Below are 14,207 nucleotides of genomic sequence, written 5' to 3'. Positions count from 1 at the left end.
CCCCTTCCCCCATTAACCTGGGCCTACGCAAGATGTTTGTCGTTCTACATTTTGCTCAGAAGCGATGGATGGAATGGAATCACTGAGGCGTAGAACAAATGGAAGCTCAAGAAAGAGGAGAAAATAAGTGTCTGTTTAATCCCTTGACGTTTCTCAAAGATTTACCGTTACTATTAGCATTTTTGCCGGGTGGCCGGTGACATACTGCCAATCAATCAATCACCAGCATTGGCAAGATTGGCAAGTTCTAGTAATCTTTTATCATGAATTATTAGCAAAATCTTCAGTTTCACGCACAAGATGATCCCCTCGTCTGCAGCTCTCCAATACGGAACCTACCCTTAATTCCAGGCGTGGTGCAGAAGGTAATTAATTGCGCATATTTACGCAGCGGGCTGGCAAATATTCGTCAACAATCAGCACTTCATATCACATATATCCTGACTTGCCCAATTCGTCGTCTCGCCATTAACTTTGGCAAATTCCCACTATTTATATACTTGTCTAATCTGCATAACAGCAGCAGCAACCAATCCTTGGGAGTTGAGTTGCAGTAGGTCACAATGGCTGCGACGACGAGGGTATCTCGCGCTCTCCTGCTCGTCGGCGTCGTCCTCACGGCGCAGCTGTGCGCTTGCACGTCCTACAGCGGCGATGGGTTCAGCGTGGAGTTCATCCACCGCGACTCCGTCGGGTCGCCGTTCCACGACCCCTCGCTCACCGCGCACGGGCGCGTGGTCAAGGCGCTCGCGCGCTCCTACGCCCGCGCCGACGAGCCGTCGGCCCACGGCGTCGTGTCCGAGCTCACCTCCACGCCGTTCGAGTACCTGATGGCCGTGCACGTGGGCACGCCGCCCACCCGTCTGCTCGCCATCGCCGACACCGGCAGCGACCTCGTCTGGCTCAACTGCAGCAAGAAGCACGGTCCTGGTCCGGCGTTTGCCGGTGACGCGCCCTCACCCCCGCCATCGCCGGGCGTCGTGTTCGACCCCGCCAAGTCCAAGACGTACCGCCTCGTGGGCTGCGACTCCGGGGCGTGCCGCGCACTCTCGGACTCATCCTGCGCCGGCGGCGACAAGTGCACCTACTATTACTACTACGGCGACGGCTCCGCGACCAGCGGCCTCCTCTCCACCGAGACCTTCACCTTCGCCGACAACGCCCCCGGCACCCGCGGCGAGCGGACGACGCGCGTACCCAACGTCAACTTCGGCTGCGGCACGACCTTTGTCGGCTCCTTCATCGGAGACGGCCTCGTCGGCCTCGGCAACAGCAACCTCTCCCTCGTCAGGCAGCTGGGCGCGCACGCGTCGCTCGGACGGAGGTTCTCCTACTGCCTCGTGCCCTACTCCATCAACGCCTCCTCCGTGCTCAACTTCGGCGCCCGCGCCACCGTGACGGAACCGGGCGCGGCGACGACGCCGCTGATCCCGTCCAGGGTGAGGACCTACTACACCATCGACCTCGCGTCTGTCAAGGTCGGCAACGCGACTTACAAGGCGCCGCGCCAGACCCCCGCCATCGTCGACTCCGGCACGACGCTGACGTTCCTGGACAAGGCGCTGCTAGACCCACTCGTGAAGGAGCTGGCCGGGCGGATCAAGCTCCCGAAGGCCCCGCCGCCGGCGGACCTCCAGCTGCCGCTGTGCTACAACGTGAGCGGGCTAAAGGAGGGGCAGATCGCGGCGACGATCCTTGACGTGAAGCTGGGGCTGGGCGGCGGTGCGGCGGTGACGCTGAAGGCGTTGAACACCTTCGTGGTGGTGCAGGCGGAGACCCTGTGCTTGGCGATTGCGCCGGCGTCGGAGCGCCTTCGGACGTCGATCATCGGGAACATCGCGCAGCAGAACATGCACGTCGGGTACGACCTCGACAAGCGCACCGTCACGTTCGCCGCAGCCGACTGCGCGAGGGCTTACCCCGCCCACGCACCCGCACCGGGCCCCGCCCATGCCCACGCACCCGCACCCGCCCCGGCCCATGCCCTCGCCGCGCACCCGCCCCCGCCCCGGCGCATGCCCACGCCCGCGCACCCGCCCCCGCCCCGGCACATGAACGGCTCCGTGTAGGCGTGTAGCCATAAATCTGTACACCGTTCTTTTCTTTCCTTTAAAAAAAATGATCACCGTTACTGGCAGTTAGTATTTTCAGGGGAGGTTTATTTTCTTGTGGTCGCATGCATCAACATTTTTCTTTTCACGAATCCACAAAAGACTTGCGTATCATTGTATTGATAGGAGAAGGTTTGACGAAGACATTACAAAGACAACCTTGCAAGCACGAACACGAAGGCGGCGTTAGCAAGGCATACAAGAACGCCTAAGAAGGGTATGCGGGACCAAACTACGTACCCTACGTCTCGTTGATCAGCTGGGCAAGCCCCCCCTGCCCCAGCATGAGCCCAAGCTCTAGCTCGTGTTTTATCTCGTTCATGGGTCGCATCACCGAAGGTGTGTCACCGCTGAACACACAGCCGTTGCGGTGCTTCAGGATTCGCCAGGCCGTGAGGATGAACACGATGGCAAGCCCGTGTCGCAGGGGCGATTGGAGAGTCTTGGATACCGGTTGAGAACCACTCACGGAACTCATCGTCCGAGCTGGGGAGCGCAGTCGTGGTATGACACCAGGCCAGAATCTCATACCACACCTTGCTAGAGAAGGAACAACCCGCAAGAAGGTGCCGGATGGTTTCCGGTTCCTGGTCCCACATAAGACATAGAGGGGCATGAGGCAGGGCGCGTCGTGCCAGTCTGTCCACGGTCCATCATCGACCCTGATAAGCAAGCTAGAGGTAGATCTTCAGACGTAGTGGAGCCCAAGACTTTCAGGTGAGGCGCAAGATGGCTCAATGGTCGATCCAGAGAAGAGTGTCAGGTAATAGGACTTGGCGGAATATGCGCCCGTGTAGGATCGAAATTATGTCTAGAGGGGGGGGGGTGATTAGACTACTTGACCAATTAAAAATCTAGCCTTTTCCCAATTTTAAGTCTTGGCAGATTTTAGCAACTTTACACAAGTCAAGCAATCAACCTACACATGCAATTCTAAGAGTATAGCAGCGGAATGTAAAACATTGCACATGAAGGTAAAGGGAGGAGTTTGAGGGAGCAAACGCAATATAGACACGAAGATTTTTGGCGTGGTTCCGATAGGTGGTGCTATCGTACATCCACGTTGATGGAGACTTTAACCCACAAACGGTAACGGCTGCGTGAGTCCACGGAGGGCTCCACCCACGAAGGGTCCATGAAGAAGCAACCTTGTCTATCCCACCATGGTCATCGCCCACGAAGGACTTGCCTCACTAGGGTAGATCTTCACGAAGTAGGCGATCTCTTTGCCCGTACAAACTCCTTGGTTCAACTCCACAATCTTGACGGAGGCTCTGAAGTGACACCTAACCAATCTAGGAGACACCACTCTCCAAAAGGTAATAGATGGTGTGTTGTTGATGAACTCCTTGCTCTTGTGCTTCAAATGATAGTCTCCCCAACACTCAACTCTCTCTCATAAGTTTGGATTTGGTGCAAAGATTATTTGAGTGGAAAGCAACTTGGGGAAGGCTAGAGATCAAGATTTATGTGGTTGGAATGGAATATCTTGACCTCAACACATGAGTAGGTCGTTCTCTCTCAAAAAATGAATGCTAGAAGTGTAGGCACGTTCTGATGGCTTTCTCCCAGAATGAAGAGAGGGTGGAGGGGCCTCCACACAAAATCTAACCATTACACACAATTTACCAAACTCGGTGAGACCGAAACAGAAAACTCGGTCAGACCGATTTAGTTCATAATGTGACCATTAAGCATTTCGGTGGGACCGACATGTCAACTCGGTGGGACCGATTTCTTTAGGGTTAGGGCATAACATAATCTCAATGATACCGATTACACAAACTCGGTGGGACCGGCTTTGGCAATAAGCTAACAAGAGAGTTGGTCAGGCAAACTTGGTGGGACCGATTCGCTCATCTCGGTGAGACCGAAACGTTACAAAAGGGAAACATAGAGTTTGCAATCCCATCTCGGTGAGACCGAGATCCCTATCGGTGAGACCGAAGTGACTAGGGTTTCTGGCAGTGGCTATGTCAAGTGAACTCGGTGGCACCAGATATATCAAATCAGTGGGGCCGAGTTTGACTTTTAGTTTGGGACATATGTGGATATGAGAAAGTGGTTGAGGGTTTTTGGAGCATATCACTAAGCACTTTGAGCAAGCAAGCCATTAAACAACACCTCATCCCCTTTTAATAGTATTGGCTTTTCCTATCGACTCAATGTGATCTTGGACCACTAAAAGTAAAATGTAGAGTCTTGAGCTTTAGAGCTTGAGCCAATCCTTTGTCCTTAGCATTTTGAGGGGTCCACATTCCTAATCCATGCCATGCCAATCATTGAACTTTCCTGAAATATTCATCTTGAAGTAGCATTAGTTCAATGAGCTATATGTTGTTAATAATTACCAAAACCACCCAGGGATAGTTGCACTTTCAATCTCCCCCTTTTGGGTAATTGATGACAACATATAGATCAAAGCTTCGACAAATGATAATAAGATTGAAATACATCGTCATTTTGAGAAGTATGTGATAAGCAAGAGCTCCCCCTAAATATGTGCATTATTTAAGATTTGCTTTTGAATGCAAATGCACAATCGAGTAGTATCATGGGTAACCTTCCATGTCACATACATCTTGGTGGAGCGCTCAAAATGACAGCAATTAAAAGCATGCACTCATCACCAAGCAAAGTGAATGATCATATATGGATATGAGAGATAATATCATCCAAGCAAATATTAAAGTAGCATATGATCAAACACATGATCATACAAGTATCTCACACAAGCACACAATAAAGTTCAACCAAACAAATAGCAAGAGAGACAAAAAGTAACACTCTCTCTCGAAGCCTATGATTTATACATATTTCTCCCCCTTTGGCAACAAGTTACCAAAAATTTCATATATGCATAGTGCTATGCGACTCTCGGGCTTGGTCTCCGTGAGGTGGTGTAGAGAGAACTCCAAGGATGAAGGCATAAATCGATGTAGCTGGAGCTGGTGGAGTGACTGCTGGTGGTGGCACTGAAGTTGTAGCTGCTGGTGCTGATGTGGTAGCTCTAGTATCGGGTACTGGCACTGCAGGTGACCTCTGACCTCTTGGCACTCGCTGAAAAGCTTCTGTAGTTGCCTTCCCTTTCTTCTCTTCTGCTTCCTCCTGGTGCTGCTCAACTGATGTGTGCATCTGAGTCAGTTTCAGATCAAGATCATAGAATTTTTGTTCAATGATCCTCTCCAAACTCTCCTGATTCTGAGTCAGGGTGGCCAAGCCCTTCTGAGTCCTCAAAGTTGATTGGATCAGATATCCAAGTTGATCTTGTTTGCTCTTCAAGAACACTTGAGATGCCTCTTCAGCACTTGGCATCCTTGCAGCTTTTTCTGTCTTTGCCTTTGCTCTCTTCTCTTGTGCTTGCACTGATGAAGGTTCATTCTCATTCATTACCACTGTGTTGTCTTCAAATTCTGGATGGAGAGGTAAATGCTCCTTGTCCAACAAGTAAGTGTATGTGTCCATCTTTGAGTTGATGAGCACCTGAATGTGTGGAGCATACCCACAAGATCTTTTCTGATCAACAGCTGTCCTCTTGATTGTCTCTACAATCAGACTCATGACCTTGAATTTTTTAGGCACATCAAAAATATGTAGCAAGTTGATTGAATGTCCTCTTATCATCCTGTGATCTCCAGATTTGGGTAACAAAGTATGCCTTAAGATGGTGTTGATAGTAGGCAGACTAGACAACAAATATTTCACTGAGCCCAACTTATGAGTTTCCAGGGCTTCATCGGGAATTTCCCTATACATACTTGTCATGGAGTTGTGGTCTTTCTCCTTCTTGGCATACACATCCAAATCATCCTCATGGTCTTCTGGGGCATTGATCAACTTTGCTCATTCTTCAACAGTTGACTGGTATCTTGTACCTTCATACATCCACACTATCCTTCCATCTGGATAGAAATGAGCAGTGGAGTAGAATTGCATGATTAGCTCATCATTCCATTTGGTGAGCTTCTATCCAACGAACTTGTCAACTCCACAAGATTTGAAGCTGTCATATACACGTGGAAAGTGATCTTCATTCTCTTTAATATATTCCCAATCAACCCATCTCATATCACAGACAATTGGCTTCTTGTCAAGCAGAATGGTCTTACAGAAATCTTGTTCTTTGGTGTGGAACCTATAGTCCACAACAGTTCTTCTTCTCACATCATATAGATTAGACTGTCTCCAAAGTCTCAATCATGCATCCTTTCTGATATTCATGTCCTCTGCCACTGGATGAGTGTCACTGAGGTCTGGAATATTTGGTTTAAGCTTTCTGAGCACTTGGGCTTCATCATCTTCTTCTTCTTCCATTTCAGGCACTGGGGCTTTGTTCTTCTCCTCAGCAACAATGTTTCTAGTGCTTCTCTTGGATGCAGACTTGGTGGCTTGAGCAACAGCTTTGGGAGTAGGTTTGGGCTTAGAAGTAGCAGTCCCTGACTTGATTGCATATCCCATAAGCTTTTGTGACTTGGGTGCAGGTGCAACATCCTCTTCCTCTTCATCATCAGATGGATCTCTCATCATGGAGGGCTTTCCAAGAACTCTGGCAATGGTCTTCCTAACCCTCTTCTTCTTCTTGCCATCTCCAGCTGCCTCACCATCATCTGATTCTATTGTGAATTTCATGGTTTCTCTTGTTGGAACTTTCCTTGGCTTTGACATTGGGACTCTCCTTGCTAGTGCCTTCTTATTCATGTCAGGCTTTGTTGCAGCAGCAGTGCCATACTCTTTCTTTAGCACTTTCTTCTTTGAGGTGGCCTCATCCTCAACAACCACATAGTCCTCATCCTCAGAGTCTGAGGTTCTCTTCATTCTCGTCCTGGTGGCTGCCTTGGGCAAGTTACTTGGTGTTCTCTTGCTGCCCTCATCATAGCTGCTCGAGGGACTAGTGCCCTTGCCCATTTGTACTTGCTCTTCAGATTTATTCTGTCTATCACTCTGGTCAGACATCTTGGCAGGCAAACTGACGGCAAACCCTATGAATAGATATAGATGAGGTAGAGTAGATGAGCATCACAAAGTGCAGAGATTTTTGCAAAACAAATGAGTCAAAAACTTAGTTTCAGTTCTCTACTGAAATGATTTCTGAGCTACCCAATTGATAAACTCGGTGATACCGAAGCAACATTTGGAACCTAAACTAGTGAACTCGGCCAGACCGAGTCATAGTTCGGTGGCACCGAGATTGCTAGGGTTTCACACAGAATTCTACTCGGTCACACCGTTGCAGTTTTCCATCAGGACGAAAAGCGCATGTGCAATGGCCTAAGCCAAATCGGTGAGACCGATTTCTACAATTGGGTCGGTCCGAAATGAGTTCAGCGGAGACCTAATCCTAAATTGTCAAATCAAACTTAACCTAAGGAAGTTTTTCTCTGGATATATTGATTTCATACGTGGCAAAGATCATGGCATTGACCTCATGCTTAGAATCTGAGGTAAAAGAGAGCACAAGGGGTCGAACTCATACACTAGTTCGGCGGGAGTTCGCTACGGCGGCAACAGCGGAGTAGATTCTCGTTGACGGCGACAGAAACCAGCGGCGGGAGGTCGCTGGCGGCGAGGAGACGATCCGGAGACCCGAGGAGGCAGAGCGGGACATGCGCGGGCTGAGGACTTTTGAAGAAATTTCCAAAATCTCACCGTGGATATATATATATATATATATATATATATATATAGGAGCCACATGGTCAGCACGGATCACGGCGCATATGTTGTGTGGTTATGATAGCTACTTCCCTAGCAAGCTATATATATATATATATATATATATATATATATATATATATATATATATATATATATATATATATATATATATCCCGACCCTGTCGGTGTGACCGAGTGGAACAACTCGGTAGCACCGAGATGCAGAATCGCAAGCGGTTACTGCAACTCGGTGTGACCGAAATGTTCAAATCGGTTGCATCGAGATGAAAACCTAGATCAACTTAGTGAACTCGGTATGACCGAAATGGATGACTCGGTCATACCGAAATGCACAAAGAGGTTTTGGAAGTTTAAGTCTATGACGAACCGGGGAATCCGAGTGCTCCTCACACAGAGTGGTTCCAATCTGACTTGATCAAACTTTGTGATGTAGCATAAATAGAGTTTGAGACGAGAAAAGCATAGATAGCTAGAGAAGGTTCTTAGGCATTCTTATCCATTCACTTGGCAAAAGAGAAAGAGCCAAACAATGAAAGCAACAAGTGGATGTCCTTGAATGAGTAAAATATGCAACCAACATGCTCACACAATAAAATGGCAAATGAAATATGTGGCAAAGCATGCACAAACACTCTAGAATCTATCGAGAAATTTGCGATGACTAGGTCATCTATATATGAGTATATTGACTTAGGAGTTAAATGAGAACATTTGATCATAGGCCATACTCATCGTTTAAGCGCAAGCGGGGTTACCACTTTTACATAAAGCATTGTTGTGTTCACACCGTTAGAGTTGCTTTAGCTCAATTCTAAGAGTAAAGCTCCCCCTAGATGTGATATCCCCCCTAAGAGGGATGAACTAACCTTGAATTTTGTCGATGATGACTTCATGTAGGTGTTGAAGATGTGGAAGCTCAATATTGATGAGATCATTCAGAGCAATCCATTGGAGTGAGTTGCACTTTCAATACCTACACGGGTTAGTCCCACAAGGAACAAGCACTAGTAGAAAGCATGGCTTTCGTTCGGGCCAGATAAGCACATTAGTCCCGGTTCAGTCACGAACTGGGACCCATGGGGGCATTGGTCCCGGTTCGTGAGGCCAGGGGGCCTGCCGGGCCTCATGGGGGCATTGGTCCCAGTTCATCTGGACCCATTGGTCCCGGTTGGTGGGCCCAACCGGGACCAATGGGCCTCGCTCCTAGCCCACCACCATTGGTCCCGGTTGGTGGCTTGAACTGGTACCAAAGGGTGTCCTTTAGTACCGGTTCATGCCACGAACCGGGACCAATGATGTGCCTATATATACCCCCACACCGGCGAGCAGAGCACTCCACTGCTCTATTTTTTCTGGCCGGCGAGGGGAGGTCTTTGTGGTGCTGTAGCTCACCTCCTATGCACATGAGGTGTTCAATGGAATGCCCGAGCCACACTACTTACGCTTTCTCCTCTCCAAGCTCGACCTCCAAGCACCATTTTCCTCAATATTTGTCTAGGTTTAGCGGTCCGTTATGTCCCGTCCCCGTCTTCACCGTCGTCGATCGCCCGCGCCGATCTCGTCGCCGGCACCACCATGGTGAGACTCTTGTTCTTATCTTCTTTCTGAAAGGAAAAAAATTCTTGTATGTTTTGATAGATACTTGTCAAATTTTCTTACTTTTATTATTGCTTCTTATTATATAGTGCGATGGTTTTGGTATCCGCCCCCGTCGGCCCTCGTTCTGTCTATGATTCGGATGTGGTATATATTATGTTTTATAACTATTTGATTCATTTATTGTTTATGACAATTATGCCGACCAACATGACATAGATTTTATTTGTCTAGGAGGTATATGAACTGGAAATTGCAATCGACCCTATTATTGAGAGGTTAAATTTAGTTGAAGAAGAAAACAATTTCTTGAGGGAAAAATAAAAAAAATTGAGGAGAAGATGATATTGGAGTTGCATGTTGCGGATGTCGTTGATGATCACAAGATCAAGATGGATACAATGCGCTTGAAGATTAGAAAGATTAGAAAATATGCCATTCATACCAAGGCTTGGTATCATTATGCCATTGGATCAATTGTTACCTTGGTTGCGATTATGATCGCATTTGTTTTCGCATTGAAATGTTTTACATAGTTTCAATGTATGGTTTAATTAATTAGATGCTCTGGAGGGCTATATGTTGTTCAATGAGAACTATGTATGTACTTTGGTTTTAATGTGATGATGAACTTCTATTAATTTGGTCACTTAATTATCTATTCATGATGTTCTATAATGGTTTTTGACACACTTAATTATATATAATGCACGCAGATGAACCGGCAATGGATGTACAGTGACAGACACACCTTCGAGTACATTAAGGGTGTTCATAATTTTCTCGAAGTGGCTGAGGCAAACAAGCAGAATGGTTTTATGTGTTGTCCATGCCCTATATGTGGGAATACGAAGTCATACTCTGACTCGAAAACCATTCACACCCAGCTACTTTATAAGGGTTTCATGCCACACTATAATGTTCGGACCAAGCACGGAGAAATTGGGGTTAATTATGATGGAAGACAGCAAGGAAGAAGAGGACGATGACAACTATGTGCCCCCTGAATATGGTGATGCTGCAACGGGGGAAGCTATTGAAGGTCAAGAGGAACTAGACAATGTGCCCGATGATGATCTCCGCCGGGTCATTGTTGATGCAAGGAGACAGTGCAAAAGTGAAAAGGAGAAGCTCAAGTTTGATCTCATGTTAGAGGATCACAAAAAAGGTTTGTAACCCAATTGCGAAGATGGCAACACAAAGCTCGGCACCGTACTTTAATTGCTGCAGTGGAAGGCAAAGAATGGTGTGCCTGACAAAGGATTTGAGAAGCTACTGAAAATATTGAAGAAGAAGCTTCCAAAGGATAATGAATTGCCCGACAGTACGTATGCAACAAAGAAGGTTGTATGCCCTCTAGTATTGGAGGTGCAGGAGATACATGCATGCCCTAATGACTGCATACTGTACCATGGTGCGTACGAGGATTTGAACGCATGACCAGTATGCGGTGCATTGCGGTATAAGATCAGACGAGGTGACCCTGGTGATGTTGACGGCTAGTGAGGGAGTCCTGGATAAGGGGGTATCCGGACAGCCGGACTATATACTTTGGCCGAACTGTTGGACTATGAAGATACAAGATAGAAGACTTCGTCCCGTGTCCGGATGGGACTCTCCTTGGCGTGGAAGGCAAGCTTGGCGATTCGGATGTAGATCTCCTCCTCTCTAAACCGACTCTGTGTAACCCTAGCCCCTCCAGTGTCTATATAAACCGGAGGGTTTAGTCCGTACAAGAACAATCATACCATAGGCTAGCTTCTAGGGTTTAGCCTCTCTGATCTCGTGGTAGATCAACTCTTGTAATACTCATATCATCAAGATCAATCAAGCAGGAAGTAGGGTATTACCTCCATCGAGAGGGCCCGAACCTGGGTAAACATCGTGTCCCCAGCCTCCTATTACCATTAGCCTTAGACGCACAGTTCGGGACCCCCTACCCGAGATCCGCCGGTTTTGACACCGACATTGGTGCTTTCATTGAGAGTTCCTCTGTGTCATTGCTGCAAGGCTAGATGGCTTCTCCAACCTTCAACCGCGCTATCCTGGGTGAGACTTTTCTCCCCGGACAGATCTTCATGTTCAGCGGCTTCGCACTGCGGGCCAACTCGCTTGGCCATCTGGAGAAGATCGATAGCTACGCCCCTGGCCATCAGGTCAGGTTTGGAAACCTAAACTACACTATCGACATCTGCGGAGACTTGATCTTCGACGGATTCGGGCCCGTGTCAGGAGCGCCGAACAATCACAGCATGCATGACCTAGATCTGCAGTCGAACAGTATTCGGAACATCGCACCTGCTACAGCTCCGGACTTCGTTCCAGAGCAGGTCGTGCCTTCCAAGGACGGGTGGATGGACCCCGCCCCAGAGTCCGCACACTCCTCGGCGTTGGAGCCGAACACAGACTCCTCTCCTAAAGGGATCTGTGTCTCCGGACCACCGGACTCATCTCCGGCCATGTGTTCCGGACCACGCGCATCCGTGCGCATTGAATCTAACTGGGCTCCAGTCATGGAGTTCACCGCCGCGGATATCTTTCAGCACTCACCCTTCGGAGACGTGCTAGATTCTTTGAGGTCTCTCTCTCTCTGTCAGGAGACTCCTGGCCGAACTATGTCCGGCTCGAGTGGGAGGCTGGCGACGAAGAAATTCGTTTCCCACCCACCACCCACTTAATAGCCATGGTCGATGACTTGACCGACGTGCTTAACTTCGACTCCAAAGACATCAACGTTATAGACGACGATGCGGGAGAAGAACAGGAACCACCGCCCACAGGGCGCTGGACTGCCACCTCTTCATATGATATATATATGGTGGATACTCCCAAATAAACCAATGGTGATGAGGCAATGGGAGATAACCCCTCGGGGAAGAAAGCAAAATATGGGCATCATCGGCGCCGCTCCAAGCCTCGCCACAACAATACCGGCACTAGAGAAGAAAATCCAGATGGTGCCGAAGAGGAATACGATCCTGATCAACCCACCTTTGAGCAAGCCGAACAGGAACACAGGCAGGCTAGCCCAGACGAACAAGCGACAGATGGATACTTGGAGGACGATAACTATATGCCTCCCTCCGAAGACGAGGTGAGCCTCGGTAATGACAATTTCGGCGTACCAGAGGATCCCATAAAGCAGGAGCGCTTCAAGCGCCGGCTTATAGCCACTACAAGAAGCCTGAAAAAGAAACATCAGCAGCCTCAAGCTGATAAAAATCTACCGACAGACAGACGGACTAAGGCCCGGGTAGCTGAAGAATACAGACTCGAGCGCCGAACGAAATATGACCCAAAGTGCAGGCTACTACCTCAATTCGAAGAGGCGGCACTAAAAATCAAACGTAGGCCTACACCCCGCCGACAACACACTGCGGAAAGGGGCTGTGCACAAGACCAACATTACATACCAGACATCAACATAGCAAGCACGCCGGACGCATCAGCGGACAAAAACAGAGTCTACAAACCTTGGTGCAACAAATATAAGCGTCCCAAGGCAAAAAATGACGCCCAGGGAATGGCGATCAACACATGAGCCCGTAATCCTCAACCCATTGAGTGGGAGAAGAGGCTTCAACATCTTAATTCTGGCCCCTCCAGCTTGAACCGCATACTTGACCGCCCATGTCAAATTCATGGCACCCCAGGAGCGGCTGCCAATCATACCAATAGAGAATGCTGGGTCTTTAAAAAAATCGGCAGGCCGGCGCCGAAAGGAGCATTAAGAAGCCCATATTTAAAATCTAGGGACCGATCACTCGAGGATCGGAACCACCAAAAAACCCATTTTAGAGTGTCATAAATAGGCGTAACGGCCACTTAGGCCCCGCCACCCTGGAGATGATCTCCGGATAGCCAAAAATGTCATACCAACTTTTGGTCTAACACCTCTAGGCAGTAGCTATTCAGCACCGCCAGGATACACTGCGACTCGACGCATTATCACCCAAGACCCATGTGACGAAGTCACAATTGTGGTCAAGACCGAGCTTCACCTCGGCGCCGAAGAATATTCGGCTACTTTATTCACTGAAGCAGCGAGTCACGGTTTTTTGAATCAAACTTAGATTCGACATCCGAACTACCAGACACCGACAAGGGAGTCCGAACTACTTCATGATACCCCAACCTAATCATATCTCATACACATCCTTCAGCACAAGCCGGACGGATCACATCCACGACGCAGCCACTGCTCACACACGCCTCTTAAGCATTATTCGCAGGTTCGCCCTCGCGCACAACTGGACCGACGACTTGGAAGCATCTCGGACGCACACAGGGGGGATCTCCACCCCACCTGAATACAATCCGGATATTCCTCCGGACTCGCGCACAGCCAACCACCGCCCGACCCTAAGAGGTTCTGCCGTCATGCCTCTCTTTTATGACATGCACCATACTCATACGCATAGACGTGTTACTTAAATACAACATGTAGAGTCATTTGACGCTTATCTACTATTTCTCAACGACATTTTGTCATAACGGCATCCGAACATCGTGTTATGCCTTTGAACGTCAGGGGCTTCCTTGTACCCGTACTACGGCGACTAAAGTCCGAACACCTTCTTGGTCGTTCGACACCCCGAACTTATAGCATTATATGCATCAGCTCCGAATCATGTCTTGGGTCATTGGTTGGGTTTGTCCGGCTCCCATGTTTTGGTACCTTACGTTCCGCAATATCAGCTAAGGTAGTGCTGGGAGAACTACTGCGATTGTGTCCCGGTTCTGTCGGCCGAACACCTCTGTAGAGAAAGCCGAAAACCTACTGTCATGATAAGGCGAGAGCTGGTCAGCTGTTCGAGAGGTTGT

At 48.6% G+C, this 14,207-nt stretch overlaps 1 protein-coding gene across 1 annotated transcript; it reads left to right on the top strand.

Moving 5' to 3' along the window:
- The first annotated feature begins 563 nt into the window (after window positions 1-563).
- Window positions 564-2,069, top strand: LOC123084232 (aspartic proteinase CDR1-like). Its single transcript, XM_044505944.1, has one exon. It carries the CDS (start codon window positions 564-566, stop codon window positions 2,067-2,069), a length of 1,506 nt encoding a protein of 501 aa, XP_044361879.1.
- Window positions 2,070-14,207: the final 12,138 nt, after the last annotated feature.

The sequence above is a fragment of the Triticum aestivum genome, chromosome 4A, assembly GCF_018294505.1.
Source record: "Triticum aestivum cultivar Chinese Spring chromosome 4A, IWGSC CS RefSeq v2.1, whole genome shotgun sequence".
Taxonomy (NCBI): Eukaryota; Viridiplantae; Streptophyta; class Magnoliopsida; order Poales; family Poaceae; genus Triticum; species Triticum aestivum.
Note: the sequence above shows the minus strand (reverse complement) of the source record. Positions and strands in the feature narration are given on the sequence as shown.